Genomic DNA, 14,348 nt, shown 5'->3' with positions numbered 1-14,348 from the left:
AAAGAGGTAAGTTATGAAAGAGAGCCCCAGTTGAGCTGCTGTAATGAGTTGAAGATTTCTCTAGAGGTTTGCTGACTGTCTGATTATAACAGGAAACATTTTTTCTAAACAAGGACTTCTAAATCTCCTCTGCAGGTATGCTATTATGTTACAACATTGTTATTTCTTTCCACCCAGCTCAGTCAGCAATGGCTCTGTTTCTTCTGTGAAATGAACCCTGCCACCCAAAATATTCTCCAAGGTTAGTTGTTTTTTGCTTTGGACCTCTGTAAGGAGGCTTCAAGCTTCAAACAATTCTCAAACTTATTTAGAATGAAATAATTATAAAACCAAGCAATTTCCACCTTCTGATATGATGAATAAATACGGGTTTATCGAGTTAAAAATAACAAACTGTAAAATTTGACACAAATAAAATGGACTATTAGAATAAACTCTGATATGCATACAGCATTGGAAGCAGTACCAGTTTAAGAATTATTTGAAATATGTTAGTGAGGAATTTCATTCACTGACTTAATTCCCTTCTGAATCTGGTAAAAGATTGCTATTTTTCAATTTTACTGGTGGGATACCCAGTCTGAATTTTTGAAACATCAGTGTTCCAGTAGGGCATGCTTTGACAACACAGATACAAGGCTACATTCGCATATAGTGCTCTATACAGTTAATACAGAGATTATGTTGTTGAATTATATATTAAACTATCAGTTTCAAGTTTATGGGAGAAGTCTGACACCAGTTCCTTATTCTTACTTCACTCAGAGCTTAGAAAAGAGAGCTGACATATAGACTTGGGAGTCTCACTGCAATCATTGCACAGTGAGGAGTCTGCCTGCCAGCATGTACTGGTGTCATGCCTGCACCACACTGACAGAATAGAATCATGGCTGATTCAGACAGCACAGGTGATTACTGCGGCTGTGAGCTGAGAAGCAATCTATACCAACAGTGCAGGGGGAAAAGACTATTTATTTTAAAACGTTCATCATCAAATCACCGGACAGGATAAACAAATCATAGAGAAAATCAACACTTATTTCAATCAGGGGAATCCACTGTAATTTACTGGTTTCTCTAGGCACTCTCAGTGGGAAGTGGAACAAAACTCTCAGATATCTTCCACTGGATAAACAGTTATGATTGTACAAAATTCATTTGGCTTTGTTCTTATTTTTGATATCACTTTCCACATTTTTCTAATTATTTTAAACATAACATAGTACACCCAAGGCTAGTGAGGCACCCAACTTAGAATTAATTTCTTTGCGTGGAAACATGAATGATTTGTTTATCTTAGTAATGGCAACACTCTGAAATTTGATCATTTGCGAGCCGACTTTTACATTTTTATCAAAAGGAGAGTTCTGAGAGCTTGTATTAATTTTTGAAGCATTGACAGCTTTTAGCTTTTCAGAAGCCACACAAATTTTCTAATCTTATTTTATGTAACTTTTCTATAGGTCTTTTACTAGAGGTCCAAAGAAAATTGTTAACTCCTCTGTGTCTTGCTGCTGCCGGAGTGTTCCTTGTCTGCCCCCTGGCACAGCAGCAACTGTAGTAAATAACTTATCACAAAGTCACAGCACAGCAACACTAGAGTTCTTTGTGGTGGCTATTATACCTGATTTTCAGATGATTGAAAGTTTTTATTCAATATACACAGCTCCATTTTGTAAATACATTTTTGCAAGGGAGCAGAAACTCCACAGAGAAGCATGTCTTTCTCTTATGTACTTGCTTATGCACACAAACCAGTTCCTTTTTGGAAGCCAGCATGGGGCACATAGAACAAAATGAGTTTTAAAAAAAAGGTTGCACATAGAGTAATTTTAATCCATTCCATTTTAAATACCACAATAAATTTAATTTTCACAATAAATTAAAGTCATATTCAGTTTACAAAATAGAATTACTTAGTGTGAAACCAGTATTTACAACAATATACATTATGTACATGACATTTTCTTTGTGGACATACAACATGGAAGTAAAAGGTCTTGACTTTCAACATGTGATTGACATGCTACAAGGGACACCATGGCCAATAAGAGAAAATAATAGTGCAAACTCACCACAGGAACTTTGGGACAACGTCAATTTTATGAGATAAGACATTCTGTTAAATAATAAGAAAATAGCACTTTTTGTTATTTTGCTTTGTTTTGTTTTTCATGGCACCAATTCAGCATCTGAATTAAAGAGCCAACTTTCCCTTAGGAAAAAAAAATGCATAACTGAATCCTTTACTTCCTGAATCTTCACAGCCATTGGTATATTTCACACATTTTTCTTTTGGTTTAAATCTACAAAAATGGCGGGTGACACATTCTGAATCAAAGGAAGACTAACTCTTTGAGAATAGCTGCAGATACTTTTTCCCCAAACCACCACCTCTTCTCTTTCTGTAAATAGCTTACAAGATTCATCTATGCAGACAGTATTTCTTTTGTAAATTCTCAGAAGAAAAAGAACTGATCTGATATTTGGTCACACACTGCATATGTACAAGTATACATTGAAAAATGCCTTGGATCTCTGCATCTAGGGAAAGTGCATATCTTTAAACTAGAAGAGACACCATGTGTCTCCAGGCACAACACATAGTGTTGCATGACATGTTATCTTAGGGCCAGTTCAATGTCCTCCCGGTGATCTGATAAAATTTTTGATTGAAAGGGTGAAAGAATTTGCGCAATTTGGTAATAACAGAGGAGTCCACCTCCGGATGAATGCGTCCCTTGCTGCCCGCCAGGCACTTGTTAAAGATAATATTAAATCGCAAGCAGTAAAACCCTCTGGTAGCATTGAAATATAAATTGTATTGACTTATCCTTGGGGGAAGATTCAGGAACTTCTCCACGAGCTGAAGTTCTGGCAGAGGTTCTGTGATGAGGCGATCCCCGTCAACAATGTGAAATTGCTCGATTGGAAAGTATTTCAACCACCTCTCCAGATGTTTGGTGTAGATGCTGGTTCTTACTGCCTTGTATTTTGTGTTGACTTCACAGGTATTAGGGTCTATGGCCAGCTTCTCAAACTTATAATAAGTTTTGTTCTTCCTCTCCTTCCCCTCTAGCACCTGAGTATAATCGGAAATAGCTCTTGTGGTTGGCTCCCTGACAATGATCAACAACTTGATGGATGAGTTCATTTTGTAAATCCTTTCCGGAACCTCCTCCGTGATAAAATATGCTGGGCTCTTTTCGATTGTGATTTGCTGAGGGTAGGAGAAAGGCATCTTTTTCCTGTACCACTCAATGCCCTTGGCATAATTCTCATCATTGTCAAAAAAGTGGATTTCTTGAGAGGCTTTGACCACTGCCGGATGGAGGTTCAGCATTTCGAGCAAGGCCCTTGTGCCTCCTTTCCTCACGCCAATGATGATGGCCTTGGGGAGCTGCTGCACCAGGTCATGAAGGCGAACCTGCTCCTTGGAAGTGTTGCCTTTCCGGAACTCGTGCAGCAGGCCACGTTTGAACTGCAGAGCACGGAGTGGGAATTCCGCCTGACCGCGGGCTCCTCCAAAACGGCCTTCAATGGGGCAAATAGGTTGTAGTCTGCAAGCAACAGAGAGATTATCTAAGAGACTCACTATGACTCATTTACCTGTCTAGCCTCCTTGGCCAACTAAGACTTTGCATGCATAAATAAAACCACTGGTTCATGGCCTGCTGCAATGCGTAATGAACATATGTTTGGGGAAATTTTATTTTAAGCAACCCTGTAGCAAATGGAGTGCATATAATTGATAGGAATCCCTTTTTATTATTATTAGTGTGTCTTTAAATTTTTATTCACCAAGTACTTAATTAACTGTGCCATGCTCACAGTACAGGACAGACAAGTGACACCAGCCATACTAATAGCTATTTAAGAGCTCGCCAGTAAAATCATTTAGAAAATGTGAAAGGCAGAAGATTATCATCTTCAGCTGGGAGGCTGAAGGGCAGCTTGGAGGCCACATTTTTCAGGTTTCATGTGGTATTATTTTCTTGCAGCTCAGCAGCACTCATATAACTCTTAAAAATCTCTGAGATACAATTTGTAAAGAGGTCCCTGTTTTTGCCTTTGGCTATTTGCATGATCAACCTGCAAAATTCCAATCTTGGCTCTTGCTGGGCTTTCATTCTAAGACAATTTCTGCGCTTGGCCTTGAGATAGTCGGGAGAGTACTTTATTATTATTTTTTAAAACACCTTTATTTGCTTTAAAAACATAAGACTTCTTGTACAATAAAGCATAAGCATGTTTAATCTACAAAGTCAGAATATCTTCCTCATGGAACATGCAGGAAGAAAGGAAAAACACACACATGGCAAAGTAGTCACAGATTACCTCTAAAATAATTAAGACTTTTGGCCAGAAAAATTAATCTTTTGAAAACAAAAGTATAACAATAACAAAAAGCCATATTTCACACCTGGTACTAACAGTAAACATTCATAGTACAAAATTATCTGTTAAAATCAAATTCCTATATATTGAAAGTATTAATATCATCAAAATACCCAACGTACTTAAAGCAATTCACAAGCTTATTGCAATCTCAAAATACCAAAGACATTTTTTCTCATATCTAGAACATTTTTTTAAATTATTTTTCGGATTGACATCATTTCATAACAGCCACATCAATCACAGCATGAATAACAACAGCAACAACGTCAACAACAAATTGTAGCACCTTGATTAAGTAATGTGCCACTGAGTAGGCAGCACATGCTTAACTAAAAGGAAACACAGAAGTCTCTTGGGAACTATGTTTGCATCGCATACTCCATGGGCACTTGATGAACTCCACTAGAGAAAAGAAATTATTTGGAAGCAAACAAACCGACATAAAAACATCAAAACATCTGAGACACAGCCAAAACAGCCAACAGACGCTCAATGGACTATTGGAGTTACCCTTTCCATGTTGGCTTCCTTATATGAGAGAGAATATATGGTATTTATTCTTTTGTGATTGACTCATTTCGCTGAGCATAATGGTTTCTAGTTGGGACCACCTGGTTTTAAATAGAATAATTTCGTTCTTCTTGACAGCTGAATAATATTCCATGGAGTAGATGTACCACAGTTTTTTTTAACCATTCTTCCTTAGATGCACATCTGGTTTGTTTCCATGTCTTTGCTATTGTGGATTGTGCTGCTGTAAATATAGGATTACAGATTCCCTTCTCATACGCAGATTTTACTTCTGTTGGGTATATTCCTAAGAGCAGGACTGCTGGGTCATATGGCAGGTTTATTTGCAATTTTCCAAGCACTCTCCATATGGATTTCCACAGGGAGAGTACTTTATTATGTCTGCCTCTCTTTTTCTTTCCATCTAAGGAAGTCAGGATGATGTTTATCACTCTGTTCAATGCAGGAACAAGCCCAACTGCCATCAGCAAGTGTTATATACCACTCGCCACACCTGGACCAGAAATCAGCATGATTTGATGGCCCCAGAAACCTCAGGTCCTCATGGCCAAACTCATTTTACTCAGGGTTGAAACTCATAAAGGAAGTAGTACGATGTATGGAGTCAGAATGGAGGATGCCTCTTCAATGTTGCCCTGTATAATGAACAACCATCTCTACTTTCCTCAGAAAACATGTGCTAACAATCACAGAGGTATTAGTTTGGAGTGATTATTTCTTTTGGGCTGGTCAATATATTTAGTTGGAAAACTGAGCTCCCTGTTGGTATAATTTGAAAATGAATTGAAACCCATTATAATTTGCATAAGTTTTTCTAGAGAAGTATTTCAGTTTTCTTGGGCAAACAGACAATATTAGTCGAATGGCTGTTAAACTAGTTCCTTTAACTGAAAGTTTTTGGTTATCCTAATAATTTGGAATTGACATCTCCTTGTCTATTGTAATAAGTCTGTCACTTGGTTTTCCCAAGAGACCCTATTCCATTTTTCTTGTATACCTAGAAGTTCATGCCTAGCCTATTCTGTGGAACTGAGAGAAATTGTGTTGGTCTGTGGTCTGTTTAAGGAAAAATGTAGATAGTCCTTGTGCTACTTTTAAAAAATGATTTTTATCTTTTAAATGTTTTATTTATTTGAAAGGCTGAGTGACAGAGGGAAAGAGAGTGATAACTCTCCATTTGATGGTTTACTCCCCAAATGTCTGCAATAAGCCAGAGTTAGAGCAGCTGAGGCCAGGAGCAAGGAATGCCACCCAGGTTTTTTACATGGGTGCTGGAATCCAAATACATGGGCCACCATCCATTGTTTCTCAGACACATTAGCAAGTAAGGGATCAGAAATAACAACAGTAGGGAATTAAGCCAGGTACTCTAACACAGGATGAGGGTAGCCCAGACCAACAGCTTAATCTGATGATCTACATTGCTACCAGATTTTAAAATAATTCATTCAGGGTTGGTGCTGCGGCACAGTGGGTAAAGCTGCTGCTGTCTGGCATGCTATGATCCAACATTGATTCCAGTTTGAATCCATCCCAGCTGCTCCACTTCTTATCCAGCTCCATGTAGATGTCCTGGGAAAAGCAGCAGAAGATGGACCAGGTGATTGGGCCTCTGAATCCAAATGAAAGACCTGGAAGAAGCTCCTGGATTTGGAATGGCCCAGCTCTGGGTGTTGGTAAAAACTGGGGAGTGAACCAGCTGATGAAAGATCTGTCTCTCTTTTTGTGACTCTTCCTTTTAAATAAATAAGACAGTCATATGTGAAGAAAACAATTTATGTTACTGTAAAAAGAATGAAATTATTAAAAACTATTGAAACACAATTTACAATAGTTAACATTTTAGAGAAACATGATATTTCTTTATACATTTCTAAATGAGATTACTAAAATGGAAGACATAAATTATTAACAGTTACATAGTCAAAAGCATTTTTAATTGTGAAATTTGGATGTCACAAATTCACCTTTCTGCTCTCCTTGAGTTCTGGTTGAGAAGTACTAGTTTTCCAAGGTGTCCACTGGTGAACCTGTCTAGAATGATGCTGGCCCATCCTTGGAAATAGAGTAGTTATAAAAACCGGTAACTGCAGGGCTTAATTCTGTTGCAAAATCCTGGCTGAAAGTGGTTTCCCTATAAAGTGCCTATCCCAGTTGAGTTTGACTGGGACTTCTCCAGCTCTAGGAGGGTCATTTAGAGTAGTCATAGAAACTGGTAACTGCAGGGCTTAATTCTGTTGCAAAATCCTGGCTGAAAGTGGTTTCCCTATAAAGTGCCTATCCCAGTTGAGTTTGACTGGGATGTCTCCAGCCCTAGGAGGGTCATTTTCCTTCTTTCCTTTCCTCTTCTTTCTACCTTGTCCCCTGATTGACTGTACTTGGCAGAACAATCTCTTTTTGGATTCTCTAAGTCAAGATAAGAGGTAAAGAGAGATAAAACAGCACATTCTTTTTTTTTCTGCTTCCTAGATCACAGATTCTAAATGTGGGCCCCAGACTGAAAAAAACAACAAAACAGAACAAAACAGTGTTTTGCAATGGAAAGGAAAAGCAGTAATTTCAAATTCTCTCTCAGGATACAGAGTCTTGCATTACGAATGGGTAGCTTAAATAAACTGATATTAATCTCAGCTATAATGATCTCACATTCATGAGTGACAACTTTTGACAAAGCAAATCAGGTAATCCAATTCCCTATAAAAGTCATCCCTTTAAAGGATAAAGACTGGGTTGAATATGAAAATAATCCTTGAATAAATAATGAACATGTTAATGATCAGTAGGTCAATTACTGAATAAAATGAATAATTCAAAGTTTTGAAAGTATGGGGATGAATACTACATAAAAATTCTATCATGGAATAAGACCATGGTCTCACTTCAAAGCTTTCCTTAACAACTGCTACTTTAGGAAAGCTCTGAAGGTCCACAATAAGTCTTGATGACACTTTTCCTGTCAGTAACAGTTAATGAATGAAAAATATTACTATTACTCGGGATTTATGAGCTGAAAGCATCAAAGGAGTTTACTTTACTCGTTAAAATTGACACTGACAGAAAACAAGGACCACTGCTATATTCTTTTTAAGTATGTTAGTGATTAAGTTCACATAGTAACTTACAATTTGGAAGAAAAAGAAAACTTGAAAGGAGGCTATTTTTTTTTCTTGAAATGTACTGCACTTTAATTGACAATGAAATTGAACTCAGTGAACATACGTTAAGCTTTCTAGTATAAAAATTAATTTTATTTAAAAATTAAAATTTACTAACTTATTTGGGAGGAAAAGATACAGAAAGACAGGAAGCGCCCCCCCCATCCCATTTGCTGATTTATCCCTTGCATGACCACAACAGCCAAGAACAGCTAAAGCTGTAGTTAGGAAACTGAGTTCAAGTCACATGAGAGGCAGGAATCAGATTATCTAAAACATACAGGTGCCCTACTCTCCACTTGCCCCTCGGTCAGACCCTGTATTGGTAGGAAGCTGGAACCAGGAGCTGGGACCAGGAGTGCAATCAGAGTACTCCAATGAAGCATGTAAGAGTCCTGACCAGAATCTTTACTGGTAGGCTGTACACTCACCTTGCCAGAATTAATTTTCAAGGACATAAAAGAGTGCTTCACATCTCTGAAATGAACTTTTCTGTCCCTGACAATCACACTGGCTGTAGAAAAATCCAGAAAAACTTACTGTAAAACCAGGTGGTATTGCTGAGACCTATACAGATCCTATCTGAATTGTAGGTCAGTGTTGAGCCAAACTCTGATTAATTTCCTCTCTCTGGATTTTTTCATTGCTTTCTGAGCAGATAGCTTCCTTGCCTATTATGTTCAGCTCTTGAAACTCAGACCTAATTAACATAGTTAAAACTCTCCCGCCTACAGCCATCTTTTTAGGACGATGGATTGAAAACCTGATGAGCTCCTTCGCAGGCTCATACATAATTTTAATGTTCCTGATAGCATATTAATTGTTCACTCGTAAATTTGAAAATGAAGATACATAGATACATCAATACTGTTTTGCTATGGGTAGCGGTCAACACCACATATACACAGACCGGAATGAGCTCTAATCACATTTTTATTGTACACAGTTTTATTCCTGCTCTGAAAACAAGTGTCAATGCATACAGAACACAAACATCTTGGCAGAATGCTTTTATTGGAGCAATTTGGATCTCTCTCTTTAAAAGGCTCAATAAATCAACATCAAAACTACAGGAAAGCATGCTTCTTGGGAATCATCAGAGAGGAAAACAAATGGATAGACTTAAAATTGTGTCTTAAGGAAGTATAACTCAACGACACACATGTATATGTATGAGTTTAATTACCTACCTATCCAAGCTCCCAACTCTGGCGACTAGATACAGGAGACTCCCAACAGCAAGGCTTCCCAGGACTAGGAGCTTCTGTCTCAGCCACGCCTGCTGTTTGAATAGCATGGCCCTCCATCAACCTTCAGGACTGCTGCAGTCTAACAGACAGGATAGATAGAAGACACTCATTAACAGCTGTCTCTAACAGGCGCTGCTGATTCTCACCAGCCAGCCAGAAGTGGGAAGATAGATAACTAAATGATACTGCGTGAAAAACAGACCCCATATCAATCTTGATAATTTTCATTGTGTAGTAGCTGTTTAGCAATACTCACCTTTTTTTCCCAGCTTGTGTCATAAGATCAAACACTACAACTAGGAGATAGAACCTGACAAACAATTGTCAAAGTAAATTACAAATGTATGTGTTATAATATGTATACATGAGAGGTTCTTTGGGAACTCATTCAAAGAATCTCAATAAATTGAAATGCAGGGCAATCAGTGAATTGAAGGCTTTGTTTCAGAGTAGTGGTAAATGTGGAATGATATAAGATATGATTTTATATATACATATAAAATGATGCATTTTGCTTAGATTTTCTTTTGATTTTTTCCAATTTTAGTGGAGGAAGGGGCTGTGAGATCAAAAGTGAGTACTCACTTAGCTCATCAGTGGTAAGTACCAGGGCTTCGCATCACTGCGGAGTGTGCCCCTGAGGAACCATGCCTTTCCCTTTATGTCCTCTGCCTAGTCCCAGATTCTGAAAAACACTCAAACAAGATGCTCCTGCTACATGACCGCTCCTGGCTCAGAATGACTTTAAACAGGTTTGATGATAAGGTCTTGCTCTTACATCATGAAAAAAGCTTACCTGGAAGCTTTGTTCCCTTGCACTTGAAATAAGGCCAGCTGAGGAGTGTAGGGCTTTACTAGTGCTGTTATTAAATTTTGGGGAAAAAAATACAAGCTCCCAATGCAGACTTTCTTATTAAATATAAATCCAATCCCTCTTTCAAGATAAGATTGCTTGCTTTTTATTGAAACCTAAAATAGTAACCTAAGACTACAGCCATGAGTCATGATTAGAAATTGTTTTAGCTGCAATGGTATCTCCATGTTTACTCTGTGACATTTTTCTCTGTTTAAGAGATATATCAGAATTGATTCTTTTCATTAATCAAGAAATTACTAACATTTTCTAGTATTATATCATAGGCTTATGGGAGATTCAAAACAAAGATTCTCAGAATTTCAACTCTTATAAAACTGATAAACAAAATCAAATCGATAAAATGTATGAACAAAAATTAGAAGAGAAATTAAGGAAAATGTCAGAGAATGTAAGCTCCATGGGATGCTTCTCTTTAGCAGAACACAGTACATGACTGGGTGAGGAAGCTGTAAGAGGACATTTCAGGAGGAGATTAGGGCAACGTTATTCAACACACAGCCAACAAAGATTTATAGGACCTACCTAAGGTGCCCTGAGGGTGACTGAGAATAGCAGTGAACTTAAAATAAATTTGGCTTCTGCTAAATTTGAGCTCACAAGTTAGTGGGGAAGACAATAAACAGAGTGTTGGGCTGTATTGCCAAAGTGTAACAAACATTACAAAGGAAAATGACAACATCCAATTAGAAACAGTAGCAGAAGAAACCACTTCAGTCCTCGCTAAATAGGAAATAACCTAGTTGACACATAGAGGAAGAGGAGCAGGAGGCTCAGGTAGGGCACAGAGGATTTCAGACAGAACAATCAGCATGCACACAGGCCTGAGTGGGGAGTTGGAATGGCAGATTGCTTGGCTAGTTGGAAGAGTGAAGGAAGGCAGGAGTGGCTGGATTTAGGGATTAAGGAGAAGAGAGAAAAAGCTAAGAATGAAATCACAGAGGGTTGGCAGCAGCTGTTGTGGCAGACTACATTATGTTGCTGCTTGGGATGTCCACAGTGCTTCCAGTCCAGCTTACAAATACTGTACCTGGGAAGGTAAAGGATGCTGGCTCACATACTGGCTTCCTGCCTCACACATGGGAGATAGTCCTAGCTCCTGGTATCAGCCTAACCCTGCCTAGCTGTTGCAGCCTTTTAGGCAGTTAAACACTGTACAAAAATATCTTAAAAGTTGATTTATTGGAAGGTAGAATGACAGAGGGGAGGGAACTAGTGAGAGATATCTCAGGAGAACTTCCATCTGCCAGTTCACTCCTTAAATGTTCACAAATCTGGGATGAGGTTAAGCCAGAAGCCAGGAAACCCATCTTGGTCTCCCACATAGGTGGCAGGGGACCAGTTACTGGGGCCATCATCTCCATATTCCCAGGAATATAGAAGGAATACAGGATTGGAAGTGTAGCAGCTGGGCCTTGAAGTGGCACTCTAATATAGGATGCCAGCATTGTAAGTAGTCGTTTAACCTGCTGAGTTACAATACTGGCCCCAATGAATAAATAAGCATAAATTTTTTAATTCAAAAGAGTGGACAATAAGAAATGTGTATTTACAGGAGACTCGATGACCTTACTTTTCACTTAACAACCTTCTGTGCGGATAAACTGAGAAACAGAAAGTAAGGTCAATTGAAGCCAACAAGGATATTATCCAGATAGTATTTCAGGAAATTCTCACAAAGATCCTGTGAAGTAGATGAAGTTTTTCTTCCTTGCATGGGAGACACAATGGGATTCACAGTCTTGGTTCTCTCCACTCCATAATGCTGTAGTAGGAATGAAATAGTGTTTCTACAAGTGACATCACTGTAGAGAGGCTTGCCAGACTAATTGATACAAAGGATTATCAATCCTTTGTATATCAGTGTGAATTAATTTAGTGTACACTCACAGATGAGTAACAGAGAATAAAGCTACTCTGGCTGAGGAAGGTCAGCTGCAAATGGGAAAGATGGGAAATGTAAAGTTAAGATGTACCTGTCACATGGCCTTGACAAAGGCATGACCTCACACAGGGAACCCACACAGAGGGAGAGTGGAAAGGTTACCTCTCGTCTGCTAGTTGAATACAGTGCTCCTACCCTCCTATTCCCAACTCTGCTGCACAATGCTTCATCCACTTTCACCAGCTCACAGGTCCATCTGTCTTGAGCTAAGGTCCACCTGTCATTCAGACCTGGGCTATGTAACACTTCTGTGAAGGCTTCTCCAGCGGATGGTCCAGTTTACACTCACCTCCCACCTCAGCGGACCTCTTCTTGTTCCTGCATGGAGCCCAACACTCAGGCACTTCATTGTTCTTAAGTGTTTAATTAATGTTAGCTGTCATCTTCTGTGTATACTATAACTATCTCTTAGCAACAGGCTATACTTACTGACTCAGAAGTACAAGTCTAGGAGATTCCAATTCAGTGGGTCTGCATTAATTTTATCTATATAATATGAGATTTAAAGTACAACATTTAGTACTTTCTATTTTTCTCTTTGATAACTAATATCAATAAACTACTTCTCATAATTTTTTACTATTATTATTTTTAAAGACTTACTTATTTTATTTGAAAGGTAGATTTATAGAGAGAAGGAGAGAGAGAAGAAGAGAGGAAGAGAGAGAGAGGAAAGAGAGGTCTTTCATCTACTGGTTCACTCCCTAGATACCTGCAACAGCCAAAGCTGAGCTGATTTGAAGCCAGCAGGAGGAGCTTCTTCTAGGTTTCCACATGGCTTCTGGGTCCCAAGGACTTGAGAATGCCTCCACTGCTTTCCCAGGCCATAAGCAGGGAGATGGATTAGAAGCTGAACAGTCAGGTCATGAATCAGCACCCATATAGGATACCAGTGCCACAGGCAAAGGTTTAGTGTACACCAGTCTCCTCTCCTAATTTCTTCTTGCTCTGTTCTGTCCAGGTACTTTGTGCTTCCCTATTTCTTAATATTTTGAGATGTTTTTCTCTATGATCCTGTATGGTCTCAATGTTTCTTTCCCCTTTTTAGTTTTTTTGGTTTGTTTTTTACTGCATCAAGTCCAATTTCTTTATATTGGGAGGTCCAGATTATTCATTTTGAGGTCCCAGAGTGGGTGGTCATCGCCTTTCCCTTTTGTTAGTCTCCTGTAGCGGCTTCTGAGTCCTTCATGTTCCCTTCAGGCATTTACCCTTGGCCTTTTATAGCATCTTTACAGGTCTGTAGTGCCTGTCCTATGACTCCTCTTTCGAGATTCCTAGATCCCACTGATAACTGGTGGATGTAGAATTTTCATTTATTTTTTAAATCTGAATTCACTTCCCATAGTGGATAAGGATGAATCATGTCCATTATATAGATGGTGATGGAACCAAAGGTTAATAGCTGGGCTTGACAATTAAACATGGCAGATATTTGCATATAAGGGGTGAGTAAAATTCTGAAACACGAAATCTGTTGAAGATTAGCAGATTGGAAGAAGTAAAAAGTCAGAGAATAAGAAGCTACTGAGAGAGCAGTGAAAATTCAGGAGATTATCACAAGGCCTCCAGCTTCCTATTGCACTGCAGAAATCATCTAGTATGAATTAGTTTATGAAACCTGACTGAATATGAGGTTATTTTTTCCCTTTTTAAAACATATTTATTCATTTTTATTGAAAAAGAAGATCTCTAGAGCAGAGAGTCAGAGAGAAACATCTGCCATTTGGTGGTTCACTCCCCAACAAGGCTGTGACAGCTGGAGCTGAGCTGATCCAAAGCCAGGAGCCTCTTCCAGGTCTCCCATGGAGGTGCAGGGTCCCAAGGCTTTGGCCCATCCTCTTCTGCTTTCCCAGGCCACAAGCAGGGAGCTGTGTGGGAAGTGGAGCAATTGGGATATGAACCAGTGCCCAAATGGTACTTTGATACTTGAAGGGGGAGGATTAGCTAATTCAGCCGTTGTGCTGGGCCCCAGGTCTGTTTTTGTTGTTGTTTGTTTGTTCATTTGTTTTCTATTGCAACTGCAGGTCTTCACTTTTCAAAGTCCCAATACTTACAGATTCAGCCTTATTTGGTAATCTTAGTTACTACTACAGAAGTCATGCTCCACAGACGAGTTGGTATTGCTGGTCTAGCCTCTCTGTGCCTGTTATGCCTTTAAAAAGCTTGGTGGGGTTTTCCTGCTTTGGGAGACC

General features: G+C 38.9%; 1 protein-coding gene across 1 annotated transcript in view; it reads right to left on the bottom strand.

The window, feature by feature from the left end:
• Positions 1 to 957: 957 nt before the first annotated feature.
• HS3ST5 (heparan sulfate-glucosamine 3-sulfotransferase 5) overlaps positions 958 to 14,348 on the bottom strand; it is a 183,452-nt gene continuing 170,061 nt past the window's right edge. The window contains exons 3-4 of the mRNA XM_004580309.3: positions 9,278 to 9,416; positions 958 to 3,560 (exon numbers count right to left, since the gene is read on the bottom strand). Coding sequence (XP_004580366.1) covers positions 2,627 to 3,560; positions 9,278 to 9,384 — 1,041 coding nt within the window. The 5' untranslated portion in view covers positions 9,385 to 9,416 and the 3' untranslated portion in view covers positions 958 to 2,626. The remainder of the gene's footprint in view (positions 3,561 to 9,277; positions 9,417 to 14,348) is intronic.

The sequence above is a fragment of the Ochotona princeps genome, chromosome 1, assembly GCF_030435755.1.
Source record: "Ochotona princeps isolate mOchPri1 chromosome 1, mOchPri1.hap1, whole genome shotgun sequence".
NCBI lineage: Eukaryota > Metazoa > Chordata > Mammalia > Lagomorpha > Ochotonidae > Ochotona > Ochotona princeps.
The sequence above is the reverse complement of the archived record's forward strand: the minus strand, read 5'-3'. Positions and strand labels throughout refer to the sequence as shown.